The sequence below is a fragment of the Lissotriton helveticus genome, chromosome 3_1 (genome assembly GCF_964261635.1).
Source record: "Lissotriton helveticus chromosome 3_1, aLisHel1.1, whole genome shotgun sequence".
Lineage (NCBI taxonomy): Eukaryota > Metazoa > Chordata > Amphibia > Caudata > Salamandridae > Lissotriton > Lissotriton helveticus.
The window spans coordinates 2,099,042,162-2,099,060,650 of NC_136061.1; the positions used below are offsets into that span (position 1 = coordinate 2,099,042,162).

Sequence of the window (18,489 nt, forward strand, 5' to 3'; positions counted from 1 at the left end):
CTCAATTCAGAGCTGTATGCACAAATAGTGAGTCTTATGGGACCTGGCCATGGATACAATGCGAGTCAGTAGGCGAGGCCTTGAACTTTTTGTCAGCATTTGGAGTGATGACATGTTGCTTATGGTGAGGCTTGCTTCGGTAATCTATAGACAAAAAAAGGAAGTCGGGGGGACCTGGCTATGGATGCAGAGCAGATCAGCAGGTAAGGCCTTTAACTTTTTTGTCAACGCTTGAAATGAAAATGGAACCTTTACAAGTCTTTAAAGTTGCCTGGGGCAGTCTTCAATATGCCATTTAACATGGATAAAAAAGCATTTTAACGACAATCCTTGTCCATTGACATAGTAACGACAATCCTCGTCCTTTGACAAAGGACGAGGATTGTCATTACTGGATTTCTACTATACGGGACACTGTTTCCATTAAAAAAGAAAGAGAGAAGAAAAAATAGACATTTTCCTAAACTACTTAGAATATCAAATTATGGGGAAGCGTGTAAACTGACTCAAATGGAAATTACTCAATTCTAATACATGAGGACTTGTCATAACAGACTTCTGTCTATATTTATCCAAGCCCTGAAGAAGTCCCTGGATGGGACGAAACGCGTTGGCGGTTTCAAAAGTTTTTAAGATGAAAAATAAAGGATGAACTGGAACATAACATCGACTTGTCTTTGAAATAACTGCATCTTTGATTATTCAAATTGTTATATTGTGTGTAAAAGTGTGATGGGCTATTCTTTCTGTTTGCACTTGGGTAAGCTGTTTGATTATGTTAAAATGTTATGTTAAAATAGCTCTTCTATAGCGCGCGGCTACTCCATGGAGTGTCCCGGCGCTTTGGCAAAGAGAAAATCAGAGAAGATACATAACACAGTGCCCTGCTCAGATGGTACAGCTATTACTGAGCAAAAAGCCACGTCTTTAGCTCCTTACGAAAGGCAAGCAGATTGGACGACGAACTCAGCGTAAACCTTTGGAGGTATAGGGAATTGTGCCTCCAGCCCGTGATTGCACCTTTTTTGTTTCATAGTTACTGAAAAGGGAACTTAGGACTTGTGCGGGCTCTAATGCTTTTGATTTCCATTCATGTGTATTCAATTCACTGAGCGTCACAATGATTTCTGTATTAAGGATTCTTGTAAGAGCAGCCCCATAAGTTAAAGAATGCTCAAAGTAAAATTCAAATTCTGGGATAATTAAAAATGGCAGCAATGCTGCACCACAAGGTAAAAGCTTTATTGCTTCTTGTTGGTGCCAAAAATTGCACTTAACAGTTGAAGACCTAATCTTCGGTCATGGATTGTCACCCGGCAATAGGCGCGAGTTTCCTTTTTGCCGCTCTTAAGTCCAATGAAAGAGATGAGAGGACACATAACAAACATATTTGTTGTTTGCCACTTGTTTGGTTTTTCCGTGTGTGATGTACTGTTTTGTAAACCAACAATTATTTTTCTGAGCGTGTTTATGTAATTATTGATAATAAATGTGTAATATTTTTCTAAATAATTTGTGATTTATCTGGTTTACTGTTCCTTTCTCCTATTGTCTTTTCTTTTCCTTCGATTTCTCTTTCTCCTCCCCTCTTCCCCTCCTCCCTTTTTTTCTTGTGTAAGTGAAATTTGTTTTCAGTAACTCATTTGCGAATGGATTACAATTGTTATTTGTTAATTGTCTCCTGAACTGTTAGGATTATACATGGGATCTGCTTATGGCATCGACCTTAGCTTTGAAGGCAGATGCTCGACGCCTCGGGATGGAGGCAGAGTTGCCGTCCAGTATGGCTTGACACACTTGCGCAGAGGCTTGGTGGGTGTTGAAAGCTACTCTAGGGGTTGACCAGAAGCCAGAGCCGGAACTGAAGGTCTCTTGGCTTGATATCAGACTGACCCTGAAGTGGTGCTGTGCCTCAGTCTGGGCGCGCTTTTGGGATTGAAGTTTTGTTACCTGGTCCTTGAGCACAGTTGGTAGACCTACAGACCAAAGCATAGTCTTGGTCTGTGGGCTAGAAATTTTTTAATCCAGCGGCTCAACTTTGTTGTGCTCTCTCCTGAAAGTGTTGGAGGAGACAGTTTTGAGACTGGGCATGCTCTGTGATGCAGGATGTACCTTAGTTGCTCATTGTTCCTCAATGTCTGTTTTAATAAAACTTTTTAATGAACTTTGTAAGCCATTATGTTATATGTGCTAGAGTATACACTGTTTCTTTGTGATCACCTCTCTGAACTGTAGAGTAGGATACTTTAGTCTGCTCTAACTTATAACAACGCCCCTTCCCCAATTTCCCACCCACAGCAGTACTGCATTGTTAACCTCAGAATCATGTAATAATGACAACAACGACAGCAATGTTCCAAGTTGCTGCTGCATACATCAGTGCCTGTAAGAGTGTTGATTGTGGATGGCCGTCTAATGTATCAGGAATCAGTGCACCTATTACTTGGTTTTTCAGCGAACAGGACTCAAAGAGCCAGGATTTGGTTACTGGTCCTTAGGCTTTGTAGTCATAACCAGTAGGGGTTTTTATTAGATCTCCAGCAGGGTCCCTTCCCTCTCCTGTTGCCCAGTCTTCCAATTGTTTCCTCCATAAATCTAAATGGGGAGGCTGTGGGGATTTCCAGCACATTGCAATGGCTCTTTTCGCCAATAGTAGTGGTAACTTTGGTGGTTTGTGGTTGAGGGTAGATGCCCAGCAAGGAGGCCACTACTGTAGTCACCTGTGTAATAGTGCCCCAGTAATTTTGTATCTTATCACATGCCCAGAACATATGGTGCACGCCAGCCATGTTCATTTGACATCTGGGACAGGCATGCACACCACTGGGAAGATTCGGTGTAATTCACTGAGATATGCCATGTGTAGGATATTAAACTGTAAAAACCTGAATCATACATTTCTTGACACTTTGCAGGGATATTCCAGGGTTCCCCGTCACTCTGAATCATTAAATGGCTGTTATATGGAGTCTTCCCACTGCTCCCCTAGGAGTTGAAGGGACACTCCCATATGGCCTAGTATAGCCAAATAATCAGTCTGTGACTGTTGCCCATAGTGTGTATGACCTGTAAGATTGTGCGAGTGGCCGTCTACATTCTAAGTTTCATTTCATGTATGATTTATGGTGCAACAAGAATTGACTGGGGGTTCAAATTTCGCTCCTCAACCACAGTATGAAAATGTATCAGAACTCCCTCCTTAAATAAACCAACAACCGTACTTATTCCCACCTCTTTCCATCGTGCCAATGCTTGTGCTTGTAATGTACCACTGCCTAAGGGAAGTCCCCTCAAAGGTGTGCTGGTGCATGTGGTGGCTTTCGGCGCGTGTAGTGGAGGTAACGTCGTAGTGCTAGTTTTGCAGAACGCAGCAGGGAGGGGAGGTCTCTCGGAGTCTTGCCACCTGGGAATAAGACCCCATGTTGGTCATCAGTTTGAAACCACCACTCAGTTAAGTGGTGAACCGCCATTCATTAAGTCACCCATTGCAGCTGAAGGCGTAATAATAGCCCTGGAAATAGGGGACACCCAGGCCACCTCTAGCAGGTGTGAGCTTCATGTGTACCAGGCTTATTCTATGTCGCTCATTAACCTAGATAAGATCAACATGAAGGGAGTCCATTTGGCAAAATAACGCCACAGATGAAAGCACTAGGAATATGCAAAGTGGTACAGCATGCGGGGAGCATTGCCATTTTCACAACTGCTACTCGTCCCAGGATTTTAATGCCATCAGTTTGTCCCAGATTGCCCTCTAGTAGGATTTCGTGGGCGTGATATGTGAATATCAAGATATCAAAAGGTACGGGTGGTGTGGTATAGGTTGGCCCCCCCCCAGTGCTACCATCCTCTCTGTATTTGCCTGTCGTAGTGGAAACACCTGGGAGGGTGGGGTTTGCAAGCAGGCCAGAGGCATGAGAGAAATCTGCAAATGTATCTGCTATGGCGCTGAGGTCTGCTGACTTATCATTGATGCAAAGGAGAATGCCATCAGCACATAAGGGCATGTGTGCCTATCGTCCCCGGGATACAACACTCACATCATTGTTCTCGCAGCCATATGGCCAGGGATCCATTGTCAGTGCAAATACCACTGGGGAAGTGGGTGACTCTGCGATATGTGCCGTCCAGTTTTCGCTCTGGTAGTTGGAGCCTCATATGGCAGCCAAATCCAAGTTATCATTTGGGCTCCTGCTCCAAAAGTGTAGAGAGCTTGCATGAAGTATGTCCAATTAGGGTGTTGAATGCCTGTTCACATTCAATATTTGCTATTTAATTCATTGGGTAGAAATGTCTAATAATAATTGAGGTGCTGCAACGAGGTGTGAAGCCATTCTGATCAACATGAATTAGGTCTGGCAGTAGTGGAAGAAGCGTTTCAGTTATGATTTTGCAAAGTATTTTATAATCAGTATTCAGGATAGATAATGGTCTGTAGCAAGAGAGTTGTAGGTGATCCTGCCTAGGCTTAGGGACAGAGGTACCCACTGTATTTTAGCCTCATTGTACAGCTTAAGAGGGTGGGTTACTGGTGCGACTCAAAGGCAGCATAAAATTCGACCAGTAGTCCACCTATGCTTTGCACCACCCCACCCTCCGCCGTAGACGGGAAAGCTGCATTGGGTTGTGTGCTGCAGATCATTCTATTTTCAATAGGGAGTGCTCTATCTTTCTCAGTTCAGTAAGTAGTGTCCCCTTGATCCCCAACTGTGGTGTTGATGCAGGTTCACTGGATTACTACTTTAAAGGTTTCCCATTTAGTGAGACATGATCCTGTCACATTTATATTGTCTTGAAAATTGTTTTGGATTGCCTAGCCAGGCTCTTCTTTGAATGAGGTGTCTTCCAGCTATGCCAGCTGGATCTTCCATGTGGAGATCGGGGTAGGTATCCAGCCCCAGTTTATGCCCACTTCTAGAGGGTTATCATCCAATTAGATTTTCCACAACTAAGCTGCATGGTAACTTGTAGTTCGTAAGGCTTTGGTGCAGACCATCCAGTCTAGCCGCACTTATAGTTGGGGTAGTTGAGTAAAATCAATTTTTGCGCTGATCTGGTTGCAGAACTCACCAAACATCTGCTAGGTCTCTAGAGCGTAACCATGTTGTGAAGTCTTTAGCATTGCGTGCTTCCAGTGTTGTAGAGAGGCGAAGGTGTGAACGCCTAATATTAATGCCTAGAACAACATTAAAGTCCCCACCCAAGATACAGGGGAGGCCCACCCAGCCATCAGTACTTTAGAGAGGGTTTATAGAAAATGCCCCAGATTCACATTCGGTGAGTAAACTCTGCCCAGTTCCGAAGGGTGGCCATCCAGTTTCGAGTACTACATATCTTTCATCTGTATCTATACGGGTTTCGTATCCATATTGCGGCTCCTACGACATAAGCCAAGTAAGCAGTGGCGTTGAGTTGCATTCTCCATTTATGTTGTACATTTTGGCCTTCCACTGCACTTAAATGGACCTCTTGCAAGAAGGATATGTGCACGCCTCGATGCTGTAGCTGTGCTGTCACTTGATATTGTTTCAGCTGTGACCCCAGCCCTTTGATGTTCCAGGTGGTGTATAGATATCTGCCTTACTGCTGCGTTACTTGTTGATGAGACATTTTGTGTCGTGGGTTAAGATTTTAGCGCTCTGAGTATTACTTAGAGCGGTGTGGAGGACAGCTGGATACAAGTACTCAGTAATGTGAGTACACAAGTGCTTGAGTGGGAATCCAAACTTGAATATTTTCCCAGTCAAAAACTCCAGGTCAGACACCAACGGGCGAGCCAACCAATAAACCTTGCACCCTAGAGCCGATATGTTCCATTTACTGCAAACGCGGAGTGTCAAACTAATAACGTGGCTTACGCCGGGAAGAGGGTGGCCATGCAATCTCATCTTCTGACGCAGTGATGGCTGTGCATGTAGCCCAATTTATATTGTTGGGGTTAGTGAAAACAAAGGGGAGGGGCAGCCCCGAAGGCCATCTTATCTGCTCCCGTCGGCAGCTATCATGCTGGGCTCCCTGGTAGATTTTCGATGTGCTCCTATCAGCTGGTAACTCTTTCAGTCAGGTCTTTCAGGACTTGGGCATAATCCTTAGCTTGTGGGTTCAATACTTTAATGAATTCCTCTATGGCCCGTATTTTTGTCCGCAATTTGCGTTGATCGTCACGCAACAGATTTAAGTCTATAGCCAGTGAATCTATTTTTGTTTCTATTGCAGTGCATGTGTTATCTATAGGGGCTAGTATGCAGTCCATCTTATCTGACCAGGTTCTTGACTAAGTTTCCTACTGCAAGGGTAAGGCAGTCGAGGAGAGGAGTACCGGGGAAGATTCAATGTCTGACATGGATGGCAAGATCCGGACTTGGATGGTTGAATTTAAGAGGAGTTTTCGGTCTGCCCATCTTCTCCCTTCTGGTGTGGATATGTGGTTGCTAGACTCAGGAGAGAAGGTCCAGTGACTCCAAACCCGGCTTTTTGGCAAACCCTATAGCGGGGAAATTGCGTTCCCTGGTGGGTTGGCACAAGCCGCTTGGGTTGGCACAGAACGGCCAATATTTAGCAGTAATTGTTTGCTCTCTCCAGCTATTAACAGCAGTTTGGGTTCAATCATGTCGAGCCTCCTAAGGCTCCTCAGACTCGCTGGCCAGCCACGCACAGGTAGTGAGTACCTCAAAAATGCCGGCCGTTCAGCAGGTTTCACCAGCAAGGCGGCATGGGTTATTCTATTCAGTTTAAGTGCCCAGCCTGCACAGGCCCAGCTAAGGGCGAGGAAGTAGCCAGTCCAAACCCTTTCACAGCCTTACTGCCCCTGGGGCCATCTCTGTTATGGGCTCTAGGCCAGCACACTTGCTCAGCTCAGGCCTAAGACTGTCGCTCCTGGTCTGTCCAGGCCTGCTGTAGTGTCCTCTGCTTACTGGTCCTCCCAGTCCATCTTGTTGCAGCTCCTTGCGTCTGTGCGCCGCTGTGGGGGCGGCTGTCCTGCTCAGTGGATCCTGCAGCCGCCAAGTGATCAGTGGGTGCTGTCCAGGGACACCGCCGTACAAGCGCAGGCTGAAACATAGGTCCTGTTGCATGCCTCGAGGAGGTTATTGGTTTCTTCACAGACTCCTCCAGATGAGAAGAGGGAGGAGGGTTGAGAGGTGGTTTCGGCCATCGGCAAGATTACACGTTGGATTGCTCAGGATTTTCACGACTGGTTGTGGGATCAATTCTGCTATGTGTCCGCCAGCTTTGCAGGATGGCCACGCCCCATCTTCTTCCTCAATGTTGAGAGGATCTTGTTTCACAAAGATGTAAGGGATCTCAGGTGAGAGTTGTTGCTGGATCGTATGATACACCCAGCATCTCACTCTCAACGGTATTGGTGTGTCTAGTTGCACTTAAAGGATAGGCAGAAGTCACAGGAGGCAACGTCGTGGTCAGGGGGAGAACAAAACTTGCATACACCATGCTGGTCTATATATGTACGACACCATCAGACAGTCTTGGTTATTTAGAAAATACAACTACACATTCTGGCACTCGTAGATTCACTTCTCCTTTTAAAGAATTATTGAAAATTTGCAGAAAGTGCTATTCTTTACTAGGTAGGAATCCAGGACTGGGCCATATTATCACACATGAGATGGGGTCGTTTGGCAGCTATGCTGACCTGTAACAAGATAAGAGGCAGCTAAACAAACCAGACGTTGAGAATGATGACAGGCAGTCAAATGTATGCTTCTGTAACCAAAACAAATAAATATCTGATTGACAGGCTTAGTTACAGCCTAACTAGTAAGGACAGTAATTGGGTGCCATTGTTTCCTGTGAAGGAAAGAGAAATGCCTACAAAAAGAAATTATTTTTTAAACTCTAGAGGTAGAATTGATTCCTACTGCTCAAATGGTTCGTTTCTGAGAAGCTAAAGCGGAGGATAAAGAGACTGGCCGGTGAAACCGGTTTATCTTATTGACTGCATTAGACAGGTTTCTTATATCATTTAAAAATGTAACCCCTACCTTTGAGAGAACAAATAAAAAAATACTGAAGATGTTTGTTGTTTACACATGATAGAAAGCTGGATATAGATATAGATATAATTGATATGAATTCTGAAAAAAATTCTCAACAGAACAGTATTCAAACAAAACAATGTGAAAATATAAGCTTGTATGATGGGGACATATTTTGTTGTGAACCTCTGTTTCAGCCATCTATTATAATCTAATTTTTATCAATCCTAACTTACCATCTTGTGTTTGCGAGTGCCAACAAACTGGAGTAGAGTGTCTTCATCAGAAAAGAGTGTCTTATTTTTATTCAAGTGGAGTGGTTTCGATCTCCAGAGCACTACACAGCTCTCCAGGGTGTATGTGCAATACATGTTTTTGCACAGATCTGTGTAACGTCATTGATACTGTTAACATTACACGGTACTTTGAAGTTCTATGACTTTTTCTTGTCAAATACCACTCACATTTTCTATTGTGCTGTTAAAAAATGGATGCCAAAATCCTATTAAGTAACAACCCACATACACAAGGATTCTTTTGTTCGGCTTTTCTGCTTGCAACTAAGTAGTTAACAAAAGCAACTACTGATTTTTATTTGTCAGGTGCATACTGTACTTATTAAATGGAAATCATCTACCTACTACAGCCAAGGGAACCAATGAATGTTACACGAAAGATCTTAATGTGGGAGGTTGGGAAACTAAATACTGCTATCAGAAGGTGCAAACCAAAGTGAAACTATGGCAAAGAGTGTCACAGCGACTACCAATCAAGGCTCTGCCTCAAGCACACAACCCACCTGTCCCATCACACCTTGAGCCTGTTTCTTCAGGTCTACAGCAATGTCTCTAAAGTTTTAGCACAAATCAGCCACTCAAGGGGAATCAGACGTCCCTTCTTACCAGCATCAAAACTACAGATAATGAGATGTGTGTAGCGCCTGAAGGCTTTTGAAAATATTCTTGTGCTATTTGGGCTGGCTTAATAGTTCTCATGAATTTATACCTTATTGAGTTTTGTGTCCAAAAATCATTGAAGATGGCAATGATCACATCACTATTAAAAAACAATCCAACTCTATTCATGCCACGGTACGGGAGATGTGGGGAGTGAGCTTTGAGTTGGATGCGCGGCGGTGTCTTCTGAATGTTTGGGATCCGACTGATCTTCCGTCCTCCGGGAGGGTGTGGGCCACGCTGGCATGCGGTATTGCCAAACGTAATATCGCACAATTGTGGGGGGCGAATAGGCAGCCTACTATTGGGAAATGGATAGAGGACTTGGACTGGTGCATGTTTAGGGAGCGGGCGGTGTACGTTGCCAGAGGGAGACCTAAGAAATGGGGTAAAATCTGGGGACCCTGGCATGCATATAGGGGTGATATATGTGCTCCTCCTGTCGCGCCAGCTGATCCAGCAATGTCGGAAGACCCTTGAACACCTGTGATGTTATTTGTGTAGTCATTTTATGCGAGAGGACGTCTACTTAAGTATTGTGTGCCATGATGCGAACCAGTGTTTTATTGTATGTGTTTATGATTTTGTTTGAGTGGTTTCAATAAAAAGACTTTAAAAACAAAAAACAAAAAAAACAATCCAGCTATGAGGGAAACAAGCCTTAACAAAACTAATGGCACCCTTAGACCTGCATTAGATCCAGGAAATCAACTATTCTGGCTCAGTGTAGCCCATAAACACTTCTAATGGACTTTATTCACAACTTTCTTAACTTGGCTGATGCAGGAGACCTGGGTGTGCTGGATCTAACTCTTACACAGTAGATCATCATTTGTATATCTACTGTCTCACTGAAATTGCCAGGGTAAAAGGTTCCTTGATGTCTGGTTCATATCATTCTTCTCTGAAAGTTCAAATGTGGGGGAAGGTGGGGGGAGGGGCAGTGGAGGGCTCTTTGTATCCACTAATAAATCCCTTTTGTGCGCAGTTCCATATTTAGCCTCTTCAGGGCTTGATTAATCATCACAATCAGTGTATCAGTTAAATGCAGGCAAGTCTCAGTTTGTGATCAGGGAGGATCTGTCAACAACACAATAACAAAGAGGGTTGCTTGCCAGATCGATCACCTTAGAGACATGGACCAAGGGACAGAAGACTGCAGATGAATAACACAAAAGAAGGCACTGAGTTCTTCAGGATTCATTAAATAAATGCCACTAAGGAGGATACGAAAGAAAGCCACTGAAGGGTTTATTCCAAATCATTATTTCTGCCAAGAAGGTTGAAAGACAGAATACTTTTTTGATGAAACCTTGCCTATTGTATCCCAAGTGGAATTTGTCGTTTCATTTGTTTTGACAATTTTTTTTTTTAACTGATTATTACTTTGGCGATGGAACAGTCATTATATGAGTTCATATTACTTGCAGCCTAAGCAAAGGCAATGTCATGTAACTTGGCATCGCTAAAAGTACATCCATAAGCTGAAAGTAATGCATATCAGCTGGCATACAGTTTTAAAAAAGTGTGACTGCTTTGCTAGAAACTTGCAATACACTGCATTGGCTTCCTGAGAAGCCGGAGTGAAGTACAAATGTCTGCACAGTGCAGACAAATGATAGCTCCAATGTACTTGAAACTAACAGTTAAGTCATTCGTATTCCTCACGTACTTACAGGCCACTGAAGGGAAGGGAACTCATACGGCGAGTTTCCCTTAGTAGAAAGTGCTAGGTTTGACTGTCAACTGAAACAACAGATACTGCACTAAGACGTTGATGAAAACCTGTCCTGTTTTGAAGTACATACAAGGCATAAATGAGGACAGGAATCATAATGTGTAACATAAGTATAGTTTCAATTCAGCTTTCATTTCTGAAACCCTAGCCACAGAACTTTAACCAAGAGAATTTTGGGTAAATATTAAACAAACACTTCATAACCAGTGTATGTATCTGTAGTATCTTGGTTTTAGTGCTGCTCATGTCATCCACTGCTCCTCCAGTGGAACACTGTGGAGATGGAATGTTAGCCTCTGGATACCACAGTTGGAGAAGGGCTGAGCGCCTTGCTGGCTGCTCCTGGTGGGGCTGTACTACTACTGTATTACTGATCTTGTAACCAACTTGAATAAATCTTCTTAAACAATATCTACCTGCGTGGACCAGATTAGTACAGTATCTGTGGGTGTTTGCATAGCACAAACCAAGCTCAGAAGCAATAGACCGCTGAACAAAAGGGTGAAACCCACAGGTGCACTCCTTGGAAATTACTGTGAGATAAGATAAAGGAGGTTTGCTTTTGTGAGGTGTAGTAATAAAATGACCAGAACCATTTCCTTTATCAATTATACTTGGAAGTACAGCATGCTTAGGTATTTCAAAGAAAATAAAGGAGTAAAAAGCATTCTATGACAAATAGAAAAGCCTCTGATGCTCATTTTCATCATGGTGCTAAGTATGAGGAGAACAAGTCTGAATTGGTTAAATTAGAAAGTTGGATAAAGAAGTTTGATAAAAGAGAAAAAAGATGCAACATGCGGTGTGAGCTGAATGGAAAAGGATGACTGTATTCCAATACTTAGTGTTGTGAACACGTAAGGCATGACATCTATTAGCACTCTAAATGTACTCTTACCTGCCACATTGTACAGTCGCATCACTTGCTGCACATGTTGATAATAGCAAGCCACTTCCGAGAAAAAGGGACCCTCCGTCACTCGCACCACAGGGGGGTCTTTTGGTGTATATAACTAAAAGTAAATAGAAACACAGCACTTGAAGCACACATGATAGGATACATATTGTCTGAATGCTTTCCTAAGAAAAACAATTTATTCATGGAAGCGATCACAGACAAATGGCACTCTGGAAAAAAACACTAAACAGGCACGTCTCTATTTAGAAGACCTGTTGTGTATGTACACACACTTTCTCTACACAAGTACACTACCCACACACACATATATATATACACACTAAGGTTAAAGGTTAAGTGAAGGTATAGTTAGGTGAAAATATCAGTGACTACGCGACGTTTTCAACAAAAAAACACAAAATCACTAAAATTCACCCCTTATCGTTATCTGTAGTAACCATAACCAGTGCCCTAAGGTACCTATAACTCACTCCTCTGCCTGAGGAGCATTGCTCGTATGCTAATAGAGCAAAGTGCAAGCCGATATACGGCGAAACAAATATCCGTTTTTGACATGGAGCCGATATGTGGCAAAACTCTTGGCAATTTTGCTCATAGGTTTTCGAAAACGTGATCACATTTACAAAAGCCGATATACGGCTGTTGGACCTGGGGTTACCAGTCTACATAGGGAAGCTTGGCACAAGGTAGGTAGGCTCAATCCAAAGGTACATATGTTAAGTTTGCGTCACCCTTCAGTAACTCAGCGTCCATCCATTCAAAAATAACACCACACCAGCTTTAGAAAAATACGATTCACTTTATAAATTCTCTTTGTAATTTTTCTTTGTTTCTTAGCAGTATTTAGATTCCACTCATTAAATAGCTCCGCATTTGATTATTAGCATAGACACATTTTCACATAGGAATAACCACACATTACATTAGGCATTTCCACCTTTTTCTTATTTGTACACTGTGCTTTGTCCCTTATGTTACACTCATACACTAGAACTTAATTCAGCCACCTCTCAGCAGTTCAAAATTCCAGCAATTATTTTTACATTACAATGCACTTGTTTCAGTTTCTTGTCACGGAGTTTACACCTTAAGCTTCAATTCTTATCTTTTCCCTGACTCTCCACCCTTGGCTTACCCAACCTTGACTTCAGGTTAGCGGGGAAGTCGACATTATTTGATGGAAAAATACCATAGTCAGCAGTTCCCAGTTGCTTACAGTTTTTCAAGACTAGGCTTCAATGTTCTAAAATGTGTATTACAATCTCAGGTTATGATGTTCCCACCTTACTTGTTTTCTGGCCTGCGCACGTATAGGGAGAGTTCCCAGCCTCTTTTTTACCAGGTTTTTGCCCACCGGCCACACTACCAGAAGTCTTAAGGCTCACAGCGTCACTCCGGGGATTGTAAGGGATTCCCCTGGCCAATTACGCTTAAGCGGCCTCCCTCGTTCAGGCCGACTCGGGTGGGGGGGGTTTGGGAGGGGTCTGGGGCTGGGGCGCATCACTGCAGGCACTTCTCTTCCGCCCCACGCCCCTCGGAGGTTCGGGCTCCTCCCTTCGCGACTTCGGTCTTCCCCTTCCGGGCCTGTGGGAATCAATGCCAGGTCACCCCTTTCATGACAGACTCCTCTGCAGCATGCAGATGTCCTTCCGCCGGGAACCCAGTCCTGCGCGGGTCCCGTCTCCCGCCTTCGGCTTTTATCGGGAGGCGCTGCCGTCTACACTCTTTCAGCGCGGCGCCCCCCCCCACCTCACCAGAGCCCTCGCGGACCTGCCGACTCGTCTTCTCGCAGGCTCAGAGAAGCGGCCGCCGCCGGAGACTCGGAACAGCCTGGGTAAGGTTCTTAACCCCTTTAATGGAAGAGGGTGGGAAAGGTAGATGCAGACAAGTCTTTCCGTCGCTGAGGGGAAATCCCGCGGCTCTACCACTGAAGACTTCCGGCTAAGGGGTTGACTCCACAGGAGTTTCGGTCTTCTAGGTTGTAATTCCCCGTAATAGGACAATCCCTGCCCCGCTTACTTGTGGATTCCCTTTTTGGGTCTAGTCCAGCGATGCTTACTGGGGGGAAATGTCACCCTTCACCGGTACCACAAGTAAAGCGTGAGAAGTCAGCTTCGCTGGGACAGATCTGCGGCTGGGGGCGTCAGACAGTAAAGGAAGAGCAGCCCCCAGAGGCGGTCAGATCTTCTTCCGCGCGCCCACCTCCTCACTCCTCAGCCTGGTTTCCAGCTCGCTCTTCCTGTGTGTCGCCTTCCTTCACTCTCATCACACAAAATGGCCGCTCCACATTCCAGTACTTATAGCCCAGGTACAGAGGGTCTAGAGTGGACCAGAAAGTTCTGGAACTCCACATACTACCCAATGGCACCAGGTTCCAAGGTAACAGTTGTGGCAGTTGTAAGCCACCATTTTGTGGACCTGGTAAATTCAGTCAGAAAGGCACCTAGGCCTCAGGAAAAAGACTATGAGGGCAAAGAGCACCTAACCCCTAGGTCAACACCTGAAAAGTCTGGTGGACATCGAAAATAAAAAGATTGAGGGGCAAAAAGGGGACAAAAATAAATAATTAATTAGGCGGGACTACCCAAAGAGCAGACAGGTCTAACACGCGTCCCCCCAGCTGAAAGTGGGGAGAGCTACCCAACCCCTTGGGAGTCTTCATCACTAAGGCGGAAATACCTGGAGAGACCGTCTGCATTGGCGTGGTCCACTCCAGGCCGATGTTCCACCCTGAAGTCCATTCCCTGTAGGGAGATGGACCATCTCAACAACTTGGGATTTTCTCCCTTCGTTTGCATCAGCCAACGAAGGGTTCGGTGGTCAGTCTGAACCAGGAAGTGCGAGCCAAACAGGTATGGCCGTAACTTCTTCAGAGCCCATACCACTGCAAAAGCTTCCCGCTCTTTGCCTGGAGGGGCTGCACTGCTCCCCTCCCACCAAGTGGCCTAGGTACACAACCGACCCCTGCCCGATCTCACATTTACTGGCCTTGATTGTCAAGCCAGACTGTTTCAGGGCCTGGAGAACAGCTTGTAAGTGACACAGATGGTCCTCCCAGCTGCTGCTGAAGACGGCAATGTCATCCAGGTAAGCAGCGGAGAAAGCCTCCATTCCAGAGAGGACCTGGTTCACCAGCCGCTGAAAAGTGGCAGGGGCGTTCTTGAGCCCAAAGGGCATCACACAGAACTGGTAGTGGCCCTCAGGCGTGGAGAAGGCTGAACTTTCCTTTGCTCCATCTGTAAGGGAGATCTGCCAGTACCCTGAAGTAAGGTCAAAGGTACTCAGATATTGGGCAGCTCCCAGCCGGTCAATCAATTCATCCGCCCTAGGGATCGGATGTGCATCAGTCTTGGTCACTGAGTTCAGTCCCCGGTAATCCACACAGAACCTCAGTTCTGGAGTGGTGCCCGGTGGGGCAGCTTTTGATACTAGAACCACCGGACTGGACCAGGGGCTACTGGAAAGTTCAATGAGTCCTAGCTCCAGCATCTTGGTAACCTCACCGTGGATGCTAGCCTTCACCTTGTCTGACAGCCGGTAGGTCTTTGACTTCACTGGTGGGATGTCTCCTGTGTCCACATCATGGGTACACAAATGGGTCCTTCCCGGGACAAGGGAGAACAACGAGGAGTACTGCTCCAAGACCTGGCGGCAGTCCTCTCGTTGCTCAGGAGTGAGGGATGGGGAGAGAATCACTCCCTCCACCGACCCATCCTTTTCCTGAGACGAAAAAAGATCTGGGAGAGGCTCGCTTTCCGCTTCCTCTGCACCGTCAGTCACCATCATCAAGATGACCTCGGGCCTCTCATGGTGGGGTTTGAGGCGATTGGCATGCAGCACCCGGAGGGGCTGGCGAGGGGTCTTAAGGTCCACCAGGTAGGTGGCCTTACCCTTCTCCTTCACTTCAAAGGGGCCTGTCCAGCGATCCTGGAGGGCACTTAGCTCTCCAGGTTCCATCACCCACACTTTCTGGCCAGGCTCCAACTCCACAGGGTGAGCGTTGTGGTCATACCACTCTTTCATCACTGCTTGGCTGGCTTCCAAGTTGTTAGAAGCTTGCTTCCACAACTTTGCCATTTGGCTCCGGAAGGCCAGCATATAACTCGCCACATCCTGAGGAGGCTTTCTGGGAGACTTTTCCCATCCGTCCTTCACCAGGCTGAGAGGTCCACGTACAGGATGCCCATACAGAAGTTCGAAGGGGCTGAAGCTCACTCCTTTCTGTGGCACTTCCCTGTAGGAAAACAGCAAACAGGGTAGGAGGACGTCCCATTTCCTCCGCAGGCTCTCAGGCAGACTTCTTATCATGCCTTTTAAGGTCTTGTTGAACCTTTCCACTAGACCATTGGTCTGTGGGTGATAAGGAGTGGTAAACCGGTCGGTAACTCCACACTCCTTCCACATAGCCCGCATGTACGCTTTCATGAAGTTGGTCCCCCTGTCGGACACAACTTCCTTGGGGAAACCCACTCGGGTAAAGATCCCCATCAGCCACTACAGGTGCAGTGACAGTCCTCAGAGGAATTGCCTCTGGGTACCGCGTGGCGTGATCCACCAGAACCAGGATAAACCTGTGACCAGCTGTAGTGGGTGGAGCCAATGGCCCCACAATGTCGATGCTCACCCTTTCAAAGGGGGTGCTAACGACAGGAAGGGGTTCCAGGGTAGCCTTCAGCTTCACCCGTTTTCCCACTGGCTTGACAGGATACACACGTCCGACAGTATGTGTCGGATGCCACTTTCATCTGAGGCCAGTAAAAGTGGGGGACAAGCCGGGCAAAGGTCTTGTCCTGTCCTAAGTGTCCTGCCAAGGGAATTTCATGGGCCAATTCTAGAAGAAAGGCTCGGTATCGTTGAGGGACTACCAAGGCCCGTGATGAACCGGGCAAAGGTACCTTGGGTTCACTGTAGAGGAGTCCGTCCTCCCAGTAAATATGGTAGTGCCCTGCAACGTTCCCTGCTGCCTGGGCTTCGGCCTGTTGCCTCAGTCCCTCAAGGGTAGGGCATTCCCTCTGGCCCTTACACAACTCCTCCCTGGTAGGCCCTCCTTCCACATGCCACTCAGCAGGGATAGGTAAGTCCTCCAGGGAGACTACTTCCCCCTCCACGGACTCCTGGCCCACCACCGCAGGTGGCCGATCTGTCTCATGGGGCGTGGAAGCCAAAGCAGGCTTCTCCTGTCTTCGGGTCTTTCCCTTTTTGGCAGCGGGCTGGGCCATTGTTCCAGGCTCCAGCCCAGGCGAACTCCCTCTCCGGGTAGTCGCAGACCTTGTGCTTGCACAGGCCCAGTCAGGTGTACCCAGCATCTCCGAATGAGTCCGGTATTCCACCTCCTTCCAAGCATTGTGCTCCATGTCATTTCCCAACAGACAATCGACTGGCACGGCAGGGCTTACAGCAACTCGAAGTGAACTTGCAACCCCTTCCCACTCATAGGGAACCTCGGCCACAGGGTAGTGGCCCAATCTGCCGTCAGCCATCGCGGCGGGGTGGAGTACATGTGGAATCACCTGCTCTAGAGACACCAGTTGACTCCTTACCATAGTCATACTGGCTCCTGTGTCTCTCAGAGCCTCCCCTCTTTGGCCATTGATGGTGACCCATTGCCCATACTTTACAGTATTTGAGGGCACCTGGATCTTAGGAACCATCTCCCGATCTCCCAGGGACACTAAGGTGACACCCGCCCACTCACCCCCCTTAGCTAAGGGCAACTCCTCCCCGAGCACTACACTAGCTACTCCCGGGGCTTTTCCTCCGGTGGGAGGGGGTGGTCTCTTTGGGCACTTGACATCTCCCTTATAATGTCCAACACCACCACACTCAAAGCAGTGGACAACCCTTGGCTGCTGACTTTGGCCAGGATAAGGGTTTCGGGGCGGGTTAGCCTTAGGGGTGAATCCTGTTCCCTTTCCCTGGAAACTATTTTGGGGGCCTTTTGAGAACTCCCGCTTTTTATCTCCCCCTCCTTCTTCTGGGGGGCGCCCTGTCCGGTCCTTTGGGAATCCCCTCCAGTCCCCTTTGAGGACACCCGGGTACTCGCCCAGATGTCCGCCTCCTCTGCAAGCTTCCGGGGGTTGGTCAGCTTGCTGTCCACCAGGTGTTGACGCAGCTCGGGAAAACATTTCTCGAGTAGGTGCTCCTTGAGTATAAGGTCATACAACCCCTCATAGTCTTCTACCTCGCTGCCCTGTACCCAGCCCTCTAATGCCTTCTTTGCGTAGTCCAAGAAATCCACCCAATTCTGTGTGCCTAATTTGTGACTACCCCTGAACTTCTGCCGATACTTCTCTGGGGTCAGTCCAAACTTTCTTATTAGCGCCACTTTCATGGTGGGGTAGTGGGTCTGCTCTCCCTGCTCTAGGGCCAAGAGTGTATCCCTTCCTGCAGGAGGCATGTATTTGTACAAACCCCCCCCCCAGTGTTTTTCCAGGATCCCATGGGCTCTTAAGGAGACCTCATAGGCAGCCAGCCACTTGGCGATGTCATCCCCCGTACTGTAGCTGGCGACTACATCCTTGGGTAGGTAAGGCCTGGGTTCCCTGGTCAAATCCTTTGATTCGCTGCCACCATTTGGAGAATTGGAGGGTCCTATCTGCAGGGCCTTGAGATCTAGCTCCCTAAGTTTCAACTCGTGAGCCATCTTCTGCTCCTCCCTCTCCTGCTAACTCCCACTTTAGCTGTCTTTTTTCCCTCCGGTCCACTAGTTCAGCTTCGGTTAAGCTTCCTCCGGAGACACTGCTGCCCTCCCTTGAACAGGTCCTAGGTCCTGGTAGTAGGTTCCCCATCTCAGGTTGGAACAATCCATCTACCCCTATGACCGTGTCCCGGTCCGTCCCCTCTTCCTCCTCCTTCCCCTCCCCATGTGCTGCCACCCACGCT

The 18,489-nt window shown here is 46.8% G+C and overlaps 1 protein-coding gene across 2 annotated transcripts in view; it reads right to left on the reverse strand.

Moving 5' to 3' along the window:
• The window catches only part of MAN2A2 (mannosidase alpha class 2A member 2), a 709,606-nt gene that overhangs the window by 181,682 nt on the left and 509,435 nt on the right, over window positions 1–18,489 (reverse strand). For both annotated transcript variants that reach the window (XM_078683269.1, XM_078683268.1), the window contains one exon: window positions 11,587–11,701. In XM_078683269.1, the coding sequence (XP_078539395.1) occupies window positions 11,587–11,701 (115 nt within the window). The remainder of the gene's footprint in view (window positions 1–11,586; window positions 11,702–18,489) is intronic.